This window comes from Argentina silus (genome assembly GCF_951799395.1).
Source record: "Argentina silus genome assembly, chromosome: 15".
In the NCBI taxonomy this organism is placed as follows: Eukaryota; Metazoa; Chordata; class Actinopteri; order Argentiniformes; family Argentinidae; genus Argentina; species Argentina silus.
Genome location: NC_139669.1, coordinates 18,725,216 through 18,740,110, shown reverse-complemented (window position 1 = coordinate 18,740,110; position 14,895 = coordinate 18,725,216). Strand labels below are relative to the sequence as shown.

The 14,895-nt window shown below is 45.3% G+C and overlaps 1 protein-coding gene across 1 annotated transcript; it reads right to left on the bottom strand.

The window, feature by feature from the left end:
- Positions 1 to 267: 267 nt before the first annotated feature.
- LOC310816442 (equilibrative nucleobase transporter 1-like) lies at positions 268 to 14,238 on the bottom strand (the record flags this gene model as incomplete). Its single annotated transcript, XM_083686645.1, has 12 exons — positions 268 to 1,782; positions 1,982 to 2,105; positions 7,706 to 7,892; positions 8,210 to 8,317; positions 8,527 to 8,670; positions 9,756 to 9,874; positions 11,275 to 11,414; positions 11,560 to 11,652; positions 12,089 to 12,165; positions 12,297 to 12,343; positions 13,805 to 13,934; positions 14,052 to 14,238. The coding sequence occupies 12 exons, from the start codon at positions 14,236 to 14,238 to the stop codon at positions 1,660 to 1,662; spliced, it is 1,479 nt and encodes a 492-aa protein (XP_083542771.1). The 3' UTR covers positions 268 to 1,659.
- Positions 14,239 to 14,895: the final 657 nt, after the last annotated feature.

The window sequence follows — 14,895 nt, the reverse complement described above, 5'->3', positions numbered from 1 at the left end:
CGAATTCAGGAACTGGAGTCTATTTTTTAGGGGCTCAGACAGATAAAATTAAAGAGGACAACACAAGATTAGAGTCTGTTGTAAACTGAAAAACTGAGACATTAAACAGTAGGAGAAAAACAGGTGGCTTGATGCCCCCGGCACATTTAAGGGTCATCTAAAATACATCTAAAGGACAAGGCCAGCGCCTGCTGTGAGTTTATTGTGGATTGTGTATGACATGTTGATAAAGATAGAACTGATGCAGAAATAAAGATGCAGAAAAGTGTTTATTTAAGGTTGTACAGAAGGCATACGCACAATTATTATGGGGGGGAGGTGGGCGGATTGTAGCGTATTTGACATTCATATTTAACAAAAGTGTGACAATTCATCTAGCCACTGGAGAAAACCAATTCTAATGATCGCACTTCTTCAGTTCTTCATTTAACAAATTCCGTTCTTTCATGGAAGATTGACGGCACCTCTCAAATAAGCAATGGCATTATGATTAAAAATGTGTGTACAAAGCAAGATTACATAACATCAAGATTTTGCCTACTGGTGATAGTCTCAACTGTATCAACCAGACCTGTGTCATTACAAAAGAGATCCAAGCAATACAAATCTCACTATTTACACACTTTAGTCAAAGTAAGGCTGATGTAATATTGATGGGGGAGGGTAATCTTTTCCTGAGGGTAATTTTTTCGTGTTCTCTTGTGAGGGAACCGGAGGGGGATGCAAGAGTGTGCAGGAGGTTACGGAATGTGTCACTGTCACCTTGATTACTTCAATGTTACTTTCCTCCTGTGCACTTACATTATAAACTTTCATTTATTGCCTCGGGTGTAGCAACCTCATGATGGGTGTAGGGTGGGAAAAATTGAGGGTCATGGATGGCTATGTAAATAGCCGAAACCTAACGATCAACCTGGGGAATATGAATGATAGTTATCCAGGTGATAGAAATAACGCCATGTTCATTGGCTTTCCCCATAGTTTGGAGAACATACATGGCTGCAGTTGGTTGAACCGTGCAACTTATATTGATGATTTGTGCATATTGCATTTGTATTTATTAGCATTTTGAGAGCCTCATGTATTAAGTCCAAAAGGCTGTTTGTATTTGCGGCAATATGGAATGAGCAAAAGGGGAATACTGTACATGTCCGCTATTGTAAAAATGTTCATTTCCAGTGGGCTATATGGAAAAAAAGACATGCTTCTGCAGTGGAAGACATTGAAGAGAGATGTGGCCAAATTCATTGTCAATAACGGTTGTCATTTTTACCAACACAGCCTCTCAATAGTGTCCTTTTCATCACTAAAAATATCTGACTCTGCCTTTCTCGCCAGGAGTTGAACTGATGGGGGAGGGTAATCTTTTTCTTGATCGTGTCCGATTTACAAACAAAGGCGTGACAATTTCTGAGACTAGCATAACACTGCAATTTCAGGGTCTGGGGAGAAAGTATGTTTGTATGTGAAAGTGTGTTCTCTGAATGAAATGAAAGGCCTCTACACAGAACTTATTCAGCTTTGGATTTAGCCAAAAGAGGTGTAAGATTGTACCCACTCTGATTAAAATCAGCTATTATCCAAACAACACATAGAAAGGAGGCAGCTCAGTGATGCTGAGATGGCTGTGTAAGTGTGTGTTCCCTTTTTAGAGCTGGGCTAGGAGGCGGTTATGGCTTCCTGGGGTATAGTCCTCAGGGCGGCCAGGCCACGACAGTGCAGGTAGACGTTGACCGGATGGATGAAGGCCAGCAGAGTGAGAAGGGTCAGGGCTATGTTCAGCTGCAGGCAGAGAGATAGAGAGAGATGGAGGGAAGGAGGAGTGGAAACAGAGAGACAGAAAATATAGGTTTACTACTACCGCTCTCTCTACTTACTAGTGATGGCCAAGTTGATGCTGTCTCTGGTGTGAATGGTAAATGTTACTGGGAGCTCTAATCAAGGTAGTGCTCTAGTGATAGTAACAGGTAGCTTCACTCACGTATAGCGGGTCCCCTTCCAGTATTCCTTCGGTCAGGATGAAGAAGGGGTACTGCAGCAGGGCCACGAATGCAGACAGGGCGAACATCAAGCCGTAGAGCTTACCAAAGTGACAGGCAGGGAAACTAAACAGAGAGAGAGAAAGAGAGAGAGGGGGGGGGGGCAAAGGGTTACAGGAGAGTGGGGAGGGAGACAAGAGAGAAGAAGGAAGAGATAATTTAATTGACCTCCAGTGCAATGGTATGAACCAGGTGTGATGGTCTATCCTGTTGAAACATGTATATGTTTGCAAACATCTGGTGTTTATGATGTGAATGTTAACTGTGTGTACATTGTGTGTAGTGTACATGTGTGTGATTAATATGATTTTCCCACTTTCATCCTTGAATATAGTGTTTGTATTGTGTGATCTCCCCACTTCCACAATAACAACTTTGAACTTTTACACAATAACATATTGAACTTTTCACCATTTCAACGTGAACTATGTGTCTGTGTGGGTGTGTGTGTGTGTGTGTGTGTGTGTGTGTGTGTGTGTGTCAGGCACACAGGGTGTTGTAATGCGTCTAGTGCAGTTGTCCTCTCGTTCATAGCTTGCTGCCGCTGGCTAGCCCTTGTGGTGAACCAGGAAGCAGCTTTGTGTGTAAGTTTTCCTTTGCCAGTACACAGGCTCTCCTTCACCAAGACTCCTGCCAGGCATCCTTGGGGCCACACACAGTAAATGAGTATCCTCACAGCCCCAGGCTAACTTGGCAGGGGATCTCTGAGCTGCAGTGGTCCCAGGAGATGCGATGTGCAGGGCTGGCATCGGCCAACCACTGTTCCACTGCCTTGTGGGTAAGTCCAGGAAGACAAAGGCGAGGGTAGCATCTATCTGCGGCAACAGCACAGGCTGTTGCCACAGCTCTCAGTTGCAGGCAAAGTCCTCGCGAAAATCATGCTCCGCAGACTCATTACCATCATCACTGAAGACCTGCATCCAGAATCCCAGTGTGACTTCCGGAAGAACAAGAGCATTGTGGATATGATTTTCACCACACGCCAACTGCAGGAAAAGTGCTGTGAACAAAAGCTAAATCTGCTCATGGCCTTTGTGGACCTCTCTAAAGCGACACAGTACACCGTGATCTCCTTTGGAAGGTCCTACTTCAGTATAGCTGCCCGAGGAAATTTGTCAACATCCTGCGACAGTTCCACGATGTGAAGATGGCCAGGGTAACAGTAGGTGGACAAGAATCTGACCCATCTGGAGTAGGCTCTGGTGTGAGGCAAGGCTGTGTTCTTGCACCAATCCTCTTCAACATCTTCCTCCTGTGTGTTACAACACTGTTGCACCAGGACATGGAAGATGAGAGCGGTTTAACCCTGGACAACCCTGGGTTGGATGGGAGCCTCTTCAACATCAGGAGGCTCCAAGCAGCAACAAAGCTTCAGTCTGTACGCATACTCGAGTTGCAGTCTGCGGACAATTGCGCTCTTGTGGCACATTCAACAGAAGAGCATACAGCAGAATGGGGCTCTCTGTCAACATTCCTAAAACAGAGGTCCTATGCCATTGGTCATCGGATCCCCCGCAGAAGCCACTCACGTTCTCCATCTCAGATTCCCTACTTGCCATTGTAATACACTTCAAGTACACTGGAAGCATCCTTTCAGAAGACTGCAGACTGCATTGACCAGGATGTGCAGAACAGGATCAAACATCATCCTTTTGGTGGCTGAGGAAAAAGGTCTTCAACAACCACAACTTGCACCTACACACCAAAGTTGCAGTCTACCAGGCAGTATGCATATCCACACTTTTGTATGGATGTGCAACTTGGACAGTCTATAGCCGCCACCTGAAACAGCTTGAGTCCTTTCACATGAAATGCCTCCAGCGCATTCGGAAACTGACCTAGCAGGACCATGTGTCACACTCAGAGACCCTACAGAAATCCACCTGTACGAGCATAGAGGCGACCGTCACCCACCACCAACTCAGATGGCTCGGTCATGCTGTAGATGGATTTGAAGACAGGCTGATAAGTAAACTGGTCTGAAAATATGATGACAGTCCTTGGCTAAAATGGTGACCATTATATTCTATTTACATATTGTGTTTAAATGTGAATTTCTCTCTGTGTTTGTGAGCTAAAGGGAATGCCTTGATCAACTGCGATCACTTTACAAGTGTTTTGGGTTTATTGTGTCATAGACGAATCAGCACACCTAGCAGACATCCTGTCTGCGATCAAATCGTTACACCCCTTTTTCTGTATTTTGATATTTGAATGTTTCATAGATGGGTTTATAGTCATATTTGATCTTATTTTAACGTGTGTTTTATGAATAGTATTTTGATGTCATTTGCATTCTTGTGTGATGTTTCTTTCCAGTATTTTGATGTGTATCTTTAATAACGTTCCACAGCCAAATGGTCAATCAGCTCATTACAATTGGAATTGGAATGTAAATGGTTTCTCCACCACTAGCTACGGATCCAGCTGAAGTCCTGTGGAAAACACTGTTTATGAAATGAATGCTATTGTTGATATAACTTGCCAGAAGGTGTCCCCTATTTGATAACATTTACATTTTACAGTTATGGCATTTATCAGACGCCTTTATCCAAAGCGACTCACAAGAAATACATTTGTTTAAGTAAGTGAATCATCTATCCATCAGTCATCATAAGATAAAGTAAGGCTCAGACCAGGGGCCATAGGCAGTCACAATGCTAGAAGAAGGAATGTTTTTTTTATTTATTTTTTTATTAACAGGTGAGAAACTTGTACAAGAGGGTAGTGGGGGTGAAGAGGTCTTTAGGAGGGACCGTTAAGATGTAGCCTGAAGAGATGGGTCTTCAATCTACGGTGGAAGATTGGTAGTGACTCTGCAGTCATGACAGCAGTGGGAAGCTCATTCCACCAGCGGGGCGCCAGGACAGTGAAAAGACGTTACAGAGTAGTGCGGCTCCTGCATCCACGTAGAGGCAGCAGTGCCAGGCGCCAGCCGAGGTGGAAGAGCAGAGTGATTGGGCAGGGGTTTGGGGGCTGACCATTGCTTGCGTGTAGGGAGGGGCTGTTCTCTTTGCCGCCCGGTACGCAAGCACCAGGGTCTTGGGTCTAATGTGAGCTGCTACCGGGAGCCAGTGAAGGAGGAGGGGAGTGACATGGGAGAATTTGGGGAGATTGAACACCAGACGGGTGGCTACGTTCTGGATGAGCTGCAGAGGCCTGATGGTGCGTTGCAGTAGTCAAGAGTGCATTGCAGTAGTCAAGGCGAGAGATCACAAGTGTTTGGATCAAAAGTTGTGCTGCTTCTCTGGTGAGGAATGGACGTATCCTGCTGATGTTGTAGAGGAAGAATCTACAGGAGCGTGCTGTCACTGTGATGTTCGCCACACAGGATAAGTGATCACCTCAAGGTTCTTGGCTGTATGGGAAGAGGTCACAGTAGAGTTATCTACTGTGATGGAGAAGTCTTGGAGAGGGCAGGCTTTCCCTGGGAGGAAGAGCAGCTCAGTCGTGTTAAGGTTGAGCTTGAGGTGGTGGGCTGACATCCAAGCAGAAATGTCTGTAAGACACACAGAGACACATGTTGCCAACTGTGAGTCAGAATGGGGCAAAGAGAGAAAGAGTTGAGTGTCATCTGCGTAGCTGTGGTAGGAGAAACCGTGTGAGGAAATTACCGAGCCAAGTAAGGGCAAGAACAGTAAGGGCCCTAGGACAGAGCCCCGGGGGACCCCAGTGGTGTGGGCTCGTGGAGAGGACACCTGGTAAGAGTGATCGGACAGGTATGATGCAAACCAGGAGAGTGCAGAGCCAGAGATGCCCAATTCTGAGAGGGTGGAGAGAAGGATCGGGTGGTTTACTGTGTCGAATGCAGCGGACAGGTCCAGAAGAATGAGAACAGAGGAGAGGGAGGAAGCTCGAGCAGAGTGGAGGGCCTCCGTGACAGCAAGGAGAGCAGTCTCAGTAGAGTGCCCAGCCTTAAAGCTGGATTGGTGAAGGTCAAGGAGGTTGTTCTGAAGGAGGTAGTTAGACAGTTGGTTAGAGACAGCACGTTCAAGGGTTTTAGATAAGAAGGAGAGAAGGGATACCGGTCTGTAGTTATGGACAGCAGACGGGTCAAGAATTGGTTTCTTGAGAAGAGGATTGACTCTTGACTCTGGCTGTCTTGATGAAAGATCCATTCTTGGTAGAAATCCCACTTGGTCTAGGGATGGCATAAATTGTTTCCAGAATCTCACTTCGAGGAGACTTGTCCGATCTCCTATGTGAGTTAGCATGTATAGTCTTATTAGACAATCTTATTTTCAATCAATTACATTCCCAGAATCTTCGACTACGATGGTATGTTTTAGATGTTATGTTCACACTTTTGATTGTATGACTTGAACAAAGCTAAATAGCTTATATTTCCCTTGTCTAAATAAATCCTCTGAATTGATGATCACGCTTCTCTCATTTGTCTGAGAATGCTATGGTGAAATCTGTATGCTAGGATAATCTGCTAGCACGTCGCTTTGAATGATTTTGGCCCGGTTATCCCTAGATATATCTTTCAATGATTCAATGTTCAACGCACAAATATGGTTAAGGTGTCTGTTTTGGCGTGTGAGGCGTTGTATATAGCATGCGAGTAGACTGGTTATTAACTGGTTATTTGTATAATTGATTCCCGACTAATCTGACATTCAAAGAGTCTAGTGTGGTGCTCTCGTTGGTGGCCACAACACTTAACAGAGTAATCCATCTGTAATGTGTTCATTACATTTGGCGAGACTATCAGTAGGGAGCCTCTAAGTCATCGTTTGCAATATAGGATTTAAATCAAACTTCTATACTAACTATTCTTCATTCCATCTGGCAATCTAAGACTTGAGTTTAACGGTCACTTCAATGCAATCCGGATGCCAGTTACAGTTACAACTGGGCCGTCGCTCCGCAGGTGGTCAGAAAAAGCGGCTGAAGGACCAACTGAAGACTTCCCTAAAGAATTGCGGTATGAACCCTACCACCCTGGAGGCTGCTGCTGCAGATCACTCCACCCTGCCACCAAGGAGTACAGCTAGCAGAGGAGAGAAGCCAAACACTACCTCGCAACGAGGCAGAGAAGAAAGATGTCCATGGCTGCACCTGTGTCACGCCTGAGGTTGCTGTCTGGTGACTCTGGTGCCCCCCTCTGGCGGTCCGGTGCCAGTGCTCTCCTAATCATCAGGATTGCTATCACCTGTTTGTCCTGTCCTGTGTTTGTTATATATAGCCTGTGTGTTCCCTATGTCTTTGTCGGAGATTCTCTCTGCCTGTCTGTGAGTAACCTGTCTGCCAGTCTGTATCAGATTGTTACCCCGTTGCCCTATACCATTATTATTATTTCTTAGTCCACTTATTAAGTGTGTACCTTTGTTGATGGAGCCTGGTTTTCTCCACCTTTATTTTACCCTTTATTCCAGTATATGTTTTTGTGCCTTGCGCCAACCCTCTCATTAAATACATTCTTTATTTTTTACTAGGTCTTCTGTCTGAGTATTCATCCACACTTGGGTTCACCTCACCACCAATCCTAACACACCTGCCCCAGTGGGTCAGGCCTTCATATGCCCTGCCTGTGGCAGACAGTGTGCATCCCACATTGGACTATACAGTCAACAACGGACCCACAAACAGTAGTCAATCATTGGCCACGATGGACTACCATAAGCAGCAGTAAGTAAGCAGTGTGTGTGTGTGTGACTTACGCAATGCTGATGAACACAGCGTTGCCTCCGTATAGGAAGGAGCGGTTGATGACCTGCAGTATGAAGGTGAGGTACTGCACAGGGAGGACGGGCGTGGCGGCACAGATGGAGAACAGGACGCACTGCAGCGCCGTCAGAGACAGAGAGAGCACCGATGACTGCAGGTCTGCCTCCCGCTCGCTCTCTCCTGCACACACACACAAGCACACACACACAAACACACACGCACGCACGCACGCACACACACACACACACACACACACAGATAGGATTAACGTCACAGTACATAACCTGTCGATTTCCTCCATTCCATCGCCTGTCCACACGCAGATAAATAACAGAGTCAGAGAATGCAACAATACTCAAACGACAGCCTGCTTCTTAGATCTGGTGTATGGTGAGAGTTTGGATAGTGCTTATGATTCGGAGGGTGAGGCTTGGTGTGTGTGTGTGTTGTGTTGTGTTGTGTTGTGTTGTGTTGTGTTGTAGGTGTATGGTTGGTACCTGGGGCCCTGGACTTGCCCTTGTGTCGGTCCATGATGAGGCCATTCAAAGGGGCAAAAAGCACCCCACACAGCTGGGTCACTGCAAACGCATTGATGTACGTGCTTACTGGAGGGAAAAACAGAGCCAATGAGGACGGGGTTTGAAAAAAGGGAAAAACTCAACTGGAGTAAAGCAAATAAAGGTAAATCTAAATATGGCACAGTTAGATCCTGAGGTCCTTCTCTGAACAATATTACCCAGCAGCTTAGAGGAGAACAGTCAGTTTGTGTGTCGTGTCATATGCCGTGTGTCGTGTGTGTGTGTGGGGTGGTTACCCAGGGAGGGTTTGCCCTCGGTCAGTAGCTGTAGCAAGGGGTTGAGTGTGCCGATGAACAGGTAGTGTCGTAGCTGCATGACAGACAGCCAGACCAGGTGAAACATGAAAAACTTGGACAGGACACAATCCCTGAAACTACGCTCTGAGAGAGAGAGAGAGAGAGAGAGAGAGAAAAGACTGGGTAACTACTGAAACACACACATAGCTCAACAGTGATATCAAACAATTACTGACGTTAAAGTCGAGATTTCCTAGCCTCGTAGAGATGGAGGTGCCAAGCGGTCAGCAGAGGTTGAAGAATGGATTGATCAGGCTGGGGTTTGGGGACTGACCAGTGTTTGCTGATAAGGAGGGGCTGTTACCTTTACCGCTCTGTAGCCGAGCACCATATTTCACAGATGAATATTTTTGCTGTAAATCTTGGGCAGATTCTTTTTTTCTCCAAACTTTCCCCTTGCAATCACTCACACCAAGATAATATTAATGTTATCTGTCCTCAATACTTTTTTCCAGACCTCTGCAGGCTTTTTAGCAAACTCAACCTGGCCATCCTTTTTGAGGTTAACTAATTGTTTTCACCCTTCAGTGAAGCGTCTGTAGTTCGGCTGGTGACGTATTATGCAGATGTTAGTTTCTGATACATTCACGCCTACCTCCTGGAGAGTGTTTCTGATCTGTGGGACAGTTATGTTGGCTTTTTTCATCCATTGTGGAAGTCTTCCTTGCCCGCCCGTTTGTGATAGCTGAGCTCACCAGTGCGTTTCTTTTTAATGATGTTCCCAACTGTTGATTTTGGCAAGCCTACGATTTTGACTATGTCTGATTTTTCAGCCTAATAATGGCCTCCTTGACTTTCATTGACACCTCTTTGGTCCTCATGTTGACAGACACCAATAGCAAACTCCAGACGCAAATTCAAAGCCTAGAATCTATACTACACATTGACAGCTCTCTTATGCCTGCACGAATGATGTGACGGAACTGATTTAACAGAAACACCAATTATTCCATTACTTTTGGGTACCCTAAAATAGCACTATGCATAAAAAGTGTTAAAAATGTCTGAATGGTGAAACCAATATGTACACAAATACCATCATATCAGAACTGAATCTCTACTTTAACCTCATAGTAATTGTTCCATTTAAATAAATGTAAACAGCTATTTGTGCAACTTTGCCAATCAATAATCATCCAATTTATATTGAGGTAAATCCACAAACACACCTTCATTTTCTGTTTTCCTGTTGTTATTGGGTGTGACCTCGGTCACAGCATCATCCTGCATGCTGCCATTGGCTGCTGCCGGCTCTGGGCTGACGGTCCCCCTCTGTCCACAGTTCATCCTGTCAATGGAACAACATGAAACTCAAACTTTATTCTCTCTCTCCATTCCTTTTTTCTCCCTGGCTTCTCTCTCTTTATCTCTGGTCACTATGGCCAACTACTACAGTTATAACTAGTAAGAATCAAGCATGAACTCCCACTGACAAAGACTAATTCTTAACCATTTAACTTTGCATAGGCTGAAGCAAGGCAGGGTGAAGCAAGTGTCCCGAAATATAGATTAGCCTATTTCATTTGGGGGAGGGGGAGGTGCGTTGGGGGCAATGTTTTTCTCTCTCTAAATCGAGTCTCTTCTTGGTATGTTCACTCTTTCTCCGGTCCTATCCTCTGTACAGCGACTGTCAACTGTGCATTTTTGGTGGACAATCCTTTGCATGCAATAACTGCCACAAAACGGTATGTTTCTAAACAACACTATATAAACAATGTTGTGTCAGACTCACATTCCCATCAGCCTGAAGCCATTGGGCAGAAGCAGGAAGTTATTGGCGATGATGAATATGAGGGAGAACTGTTTACTGCCCACTGCAGTCTGAGAGACAAGCAGAGAAGTGTCTGTGTGTGTGTGTGTGTGTGTGTGTGTGTGTGTGTGTGTGTGTGTGTGTGTTTGGCGAGGTCACTGACCGTGAAATAGGGGGATTATGCATAAAAAGTGATGTAATTTCTCAATGGTGAAACCAATATGTACACAAATTTACTCTTGGTAAGGCCACACTAGTGTGTATTCTTCATGACAACAATGTCCACCAAGTCGGGAGTCGGTCTTCGCCCAGGTTGTTCAAGTGGAGATTCCCACAAATGCTGGAGGAGAGGAGGTGGAGGAGGAAGGTGCTACTGTCATGCTTGTGGCAGACCATGACAAAGGCAATATCAATCAAGCAAATCATCTGTACAGATGGTACCATGATTAGGCGAAAACAAATTCCTCCTTTATCTGATTTGTTTGTTTTGGCCTAGTCTTGGATCCCAGAATCTCACCCTCGATTGACCTACCTTGGTGGCAAATTATTTGATGAGTTGTTAGCTAACTATCCAGACAAAAAAGTTAACACTAAGGTGTATAGTTAGTTATCTGGTGGGTAATCTAGCTAGCTACTTTTGATGTCGTCTTCCTTCAGGGAAACATGGTGATTGTAGTTTTCTGTCCCCGGGGAACCATGGGCTATCTACCCTTATGAGTTCTGCCTTTTGGGCAGTAAGTACTTTTTTCCACCTTTTGTGATTTTACTCTCTGCCCCTAGGGAACAATGGACTGGGGCAGTAAGCACTTCTACCATACATGTAATGTTCTGCCCCCAGGGAACCAGTAAACCTACTATGGTTGAGGTAAAAACTTGAACTCATTCAGGTCAGAGAGGGAGATCAGATGGGCCCTCAAGGCATTGTGGGATCTGCTTACCCATATGTGTAGCCCTCAGGGAGGGGGTAAGGGATGTGCTTCTTGGGTAACAGTAGGAAGGTCCTGACCAAGTGTATGACGGCATACGCGGACAAGAAGAGAAAGGATGCTCGGAGAGAAACCCCAGCCTCAAACAGCAACTAAAGGAAGGAAGAGACAGGAGTGGAATTATTATCATCATCATCTGAGGTCATGAAAAATAATAGAAATGTCTGAGAGATCAGTACAATATGTGAGTGAAATAGTGTGATTGTGCGTGTGCATGTGTGTGTGTCTTACTCTTACCTTGATGATGAAGAAGAGGGCAGAAGAGGAGTCGAAGGCTCCATTGTACAGAGTGATGATGGTGGAGCGATGGGAGCAAAACAGGTTTCCAACCTACGGGAAGAGAGCGAGCAGTTTACCTCGTGTGTGTGTGTAAGTGAGTATGTGTGTGTTTGCATTTGCGTGTGTGTTTCTCGTGCCATCATGGTTATCTATTCCTCAGACTGATGACATACAAACGTATCAAAGCGTTCTCCATCTCCAGAGGTGTTTGCGCACAATATTGTGAATTTTGAAAATTGGCCTAGAGCACAAATTGGGCTCAAACCTCAGATTACGTTTGCACTTTGATAGTTCTTAATAGTAATTCGACCAACATATTGATCTTTGTTTGAGGAAATAAGCTCTCTAGCCTGAGGACTCTGGCCTATGTTTATGTAGCTCTCCAGCCTATGTTTATGTAGGAGACAGAGATCATGATAGAACCTCATAAAGAACATCTTGGGGCTAGCTATGGTAACACCCTGGGTTCAGTGGCGACTGGGCCTACCTGTATGTTGGAGACCAGAAGCAAGACGCCACCGACCGCAATGAAGGAGAGTGCCGGGTAGAGAAGGGCAGACAGAGCTGACAGACAAAGCAGAAAGCTTTAGTACATTTTAAAACTCCATGGTGTCTGACCATGTTACGTCATCATCATGATCTCAAAATGTTGGGGTACATACTAAACAGTATTGAAGATAAGGGAAGGTTTTTACTTGCACTGGAGAAGGCTACTAACAAGTTACCAGTGGTGTACAGTGATCTGTAGAGGAAGTTAAAACAACCAGACAACAACAATACAATATTAGGCTGTGACGAATCAACAATCAACGCAATTGAACTGTTGAGAAAAGAGATCTGGTCTGTCAAAGGAAAGCCTGTGATATAACTGTGCTTTGATTAGCCCACTAACACTGGTGAGATATAGTTGGCCCGTTTCCATGTGCTGGAACATTAATGCATTGTTAGGGTGGGTGGTAGTGTGGTGGATCCAAGTGCGGAGAGATAAGTGGGGAATGGGGTACAAACAAACACGGGGACCAAACGGCAAAACAAGGGTGGAGAAAACGAGCTCCGTTAAAAAAGGTACACACTTAACAAGTGGAATAATACGGAGGACGGGATAATCACTGAGACTGGTGAAGCAGACAGGGAGAATCTCAGACAAAGACATGGGGAACACACAGGCTAGATATACAAACAGGGGGCAGAACACACAGGAGTGACGATTCAGGGTCGATTGGGAGGCCACTGACCCGTATAGCCAGAGGTGGGCGCCAGTCACCAGACAGCAACCTCAGGCGTGACATGCATTGATTACCTTGGAGTTCCCACAGCGTGCGCTGAGTGCAATGGCGAAGCACACTGACACAATAATAGTAATTGTCATGTGCATGGATTGGCGCTTCTTTAGAGAATTGCCTAACTAATCATCGTGGTGAGTTAAGCTTTTAGCAGGCCACGCGTCTTTTCAACTGCACTTTTATCATATTGTGCAGAAAAGGGAAGGTCTGACTGCGCATGCACGCACGTTGGGCAAACCATCTAGCTGCCTTAGTTTATTCTCACTGTAGCCGAGGTATACAGTATTGACAGGCTGTTCTGTCTTATGAAATGTAGACCTATTGAAAAACTGCCCGTTTCTGCCCCCCCCAATGATGAATGGAACTCGGCGCCTATGTGTAGAGCTGTTTGGTTATTGTGGTCGCGAACATTGAAGCATGTTCTTACTGCTGCATGTCCCAAACGCCTTTCTAAGTCATTCCTGTACTACCCTCTGAGATTCCAAACTTTGAATTCTCTCTCTGTCAAAGTCAACCAAGAGATGAGATTATGGGATCCGAGATTAGGCCAAAACAAACTCCTTAATGGCATTCTAACAAAACTTGCCTGAAGTCTCCATCAGATAAAGGATGCTTGAGACAACAAATCAAGCAAATCATCTGTACAGATGGTATGAATAGGTCAAAACAAGTTCCTCACAGCATTTTAACAAAACCTGACGTCTCCATGAGATGATTCCATCAATCAAGCAGGAGACAATGCGTAACTTTAGTCATACTAGTGTTGTGACTGCAGGCTTCATAAAAATTGCACCAGGACATGTTGTCTCAGGGAGATATTGAAAACTGTCAACTTATTAAACTTTTTAGTTATTAACACAATGGTCACTAGATAAACAAGCTTGATTAGGTCTTTATGAACAAAGTTGTGTCAGACTCACATTGCCATCAGCCTGAGCACCGTGGTGCCAAAGTGGTCAAAGATGAAGCCGCTGGGCAGCTGCAGGAAGTTGTTCAGGAAGGTGGCGATGGTGAAGATGAGGGAGAACTGTTCATCCTGCCCACTGCAGTCTGAGAGACAGAGTTTTTTGTTATGAATGACTGACTGAGTGAGTGAGTGAATGAGTGAATGAGTGAGTGAGTGAGTGAGTGAGTCAGTGAGTGTGGGTGTGTGGTGAGGTCACTGACCTTGGACCTGTGTGCTGTTGACCCCTGTGGCGTTCACACAAAGGTAGCTGAAATAGCCCTCCGTCTTCAGGACGAACACCAGGGAGGCCCAGCCGAACACAGCTCCCGCAAAACATAGGCATTCCAGCAGCCCCGTGGCTAGGGTCAGCCAGCGCCGCACCCCTACCCCGCCCTCACACACCAGCATGCCCCCCCCCACACACACACAGCGCCTAGATGTCACTCTTCCTTTAGCTTAATCTCCTAAAGCTTTCCTTGTGGAATCACCTCCTCTTTCTCTTCCTCTGAAGTGTCTTCAGATCTCAAAGAGTCTTTCCTGAATGTAATGATTTAATGACAAACATTGCCTTTCTGAGTTGATTAATAACTGCCCATGGCACTCAGGAACATGCAAATAGTTGTGCAAATACATAATAGAAAGTACAAACAAATCAACATTTGTCATTTCATCATAAAGAAACTACACACAAACCAATATTGCACACAAACTACCCCATTTGCAACATTTATTTGCATGGAAACAAACAGCCAGCCGACTACTCACAGTTCAGAAGAATCTCCTCCTGCCACTCTTACAAACAAGTCCTCCTCCCTCTGACTTTCTCGCTCATTCTTTAGACTGTAGCCCTTCCTTCCACCCATTCGCCCCACCCCTACACACTCCTATCTCTCCTGAATGCATCTGCAACAGAAATCCAGACACAGGTCTCAATGTGGCACCTGTTATCTTCTGCCTCTGGTTCTGTTGATGTCTTACCAATCTCACGAAACCAATCTCACGAGTCTCATCACTCACTTGTTGACTCTGGCTTATCATTCCCCCAATGCTGGCTGTAAGAATTTC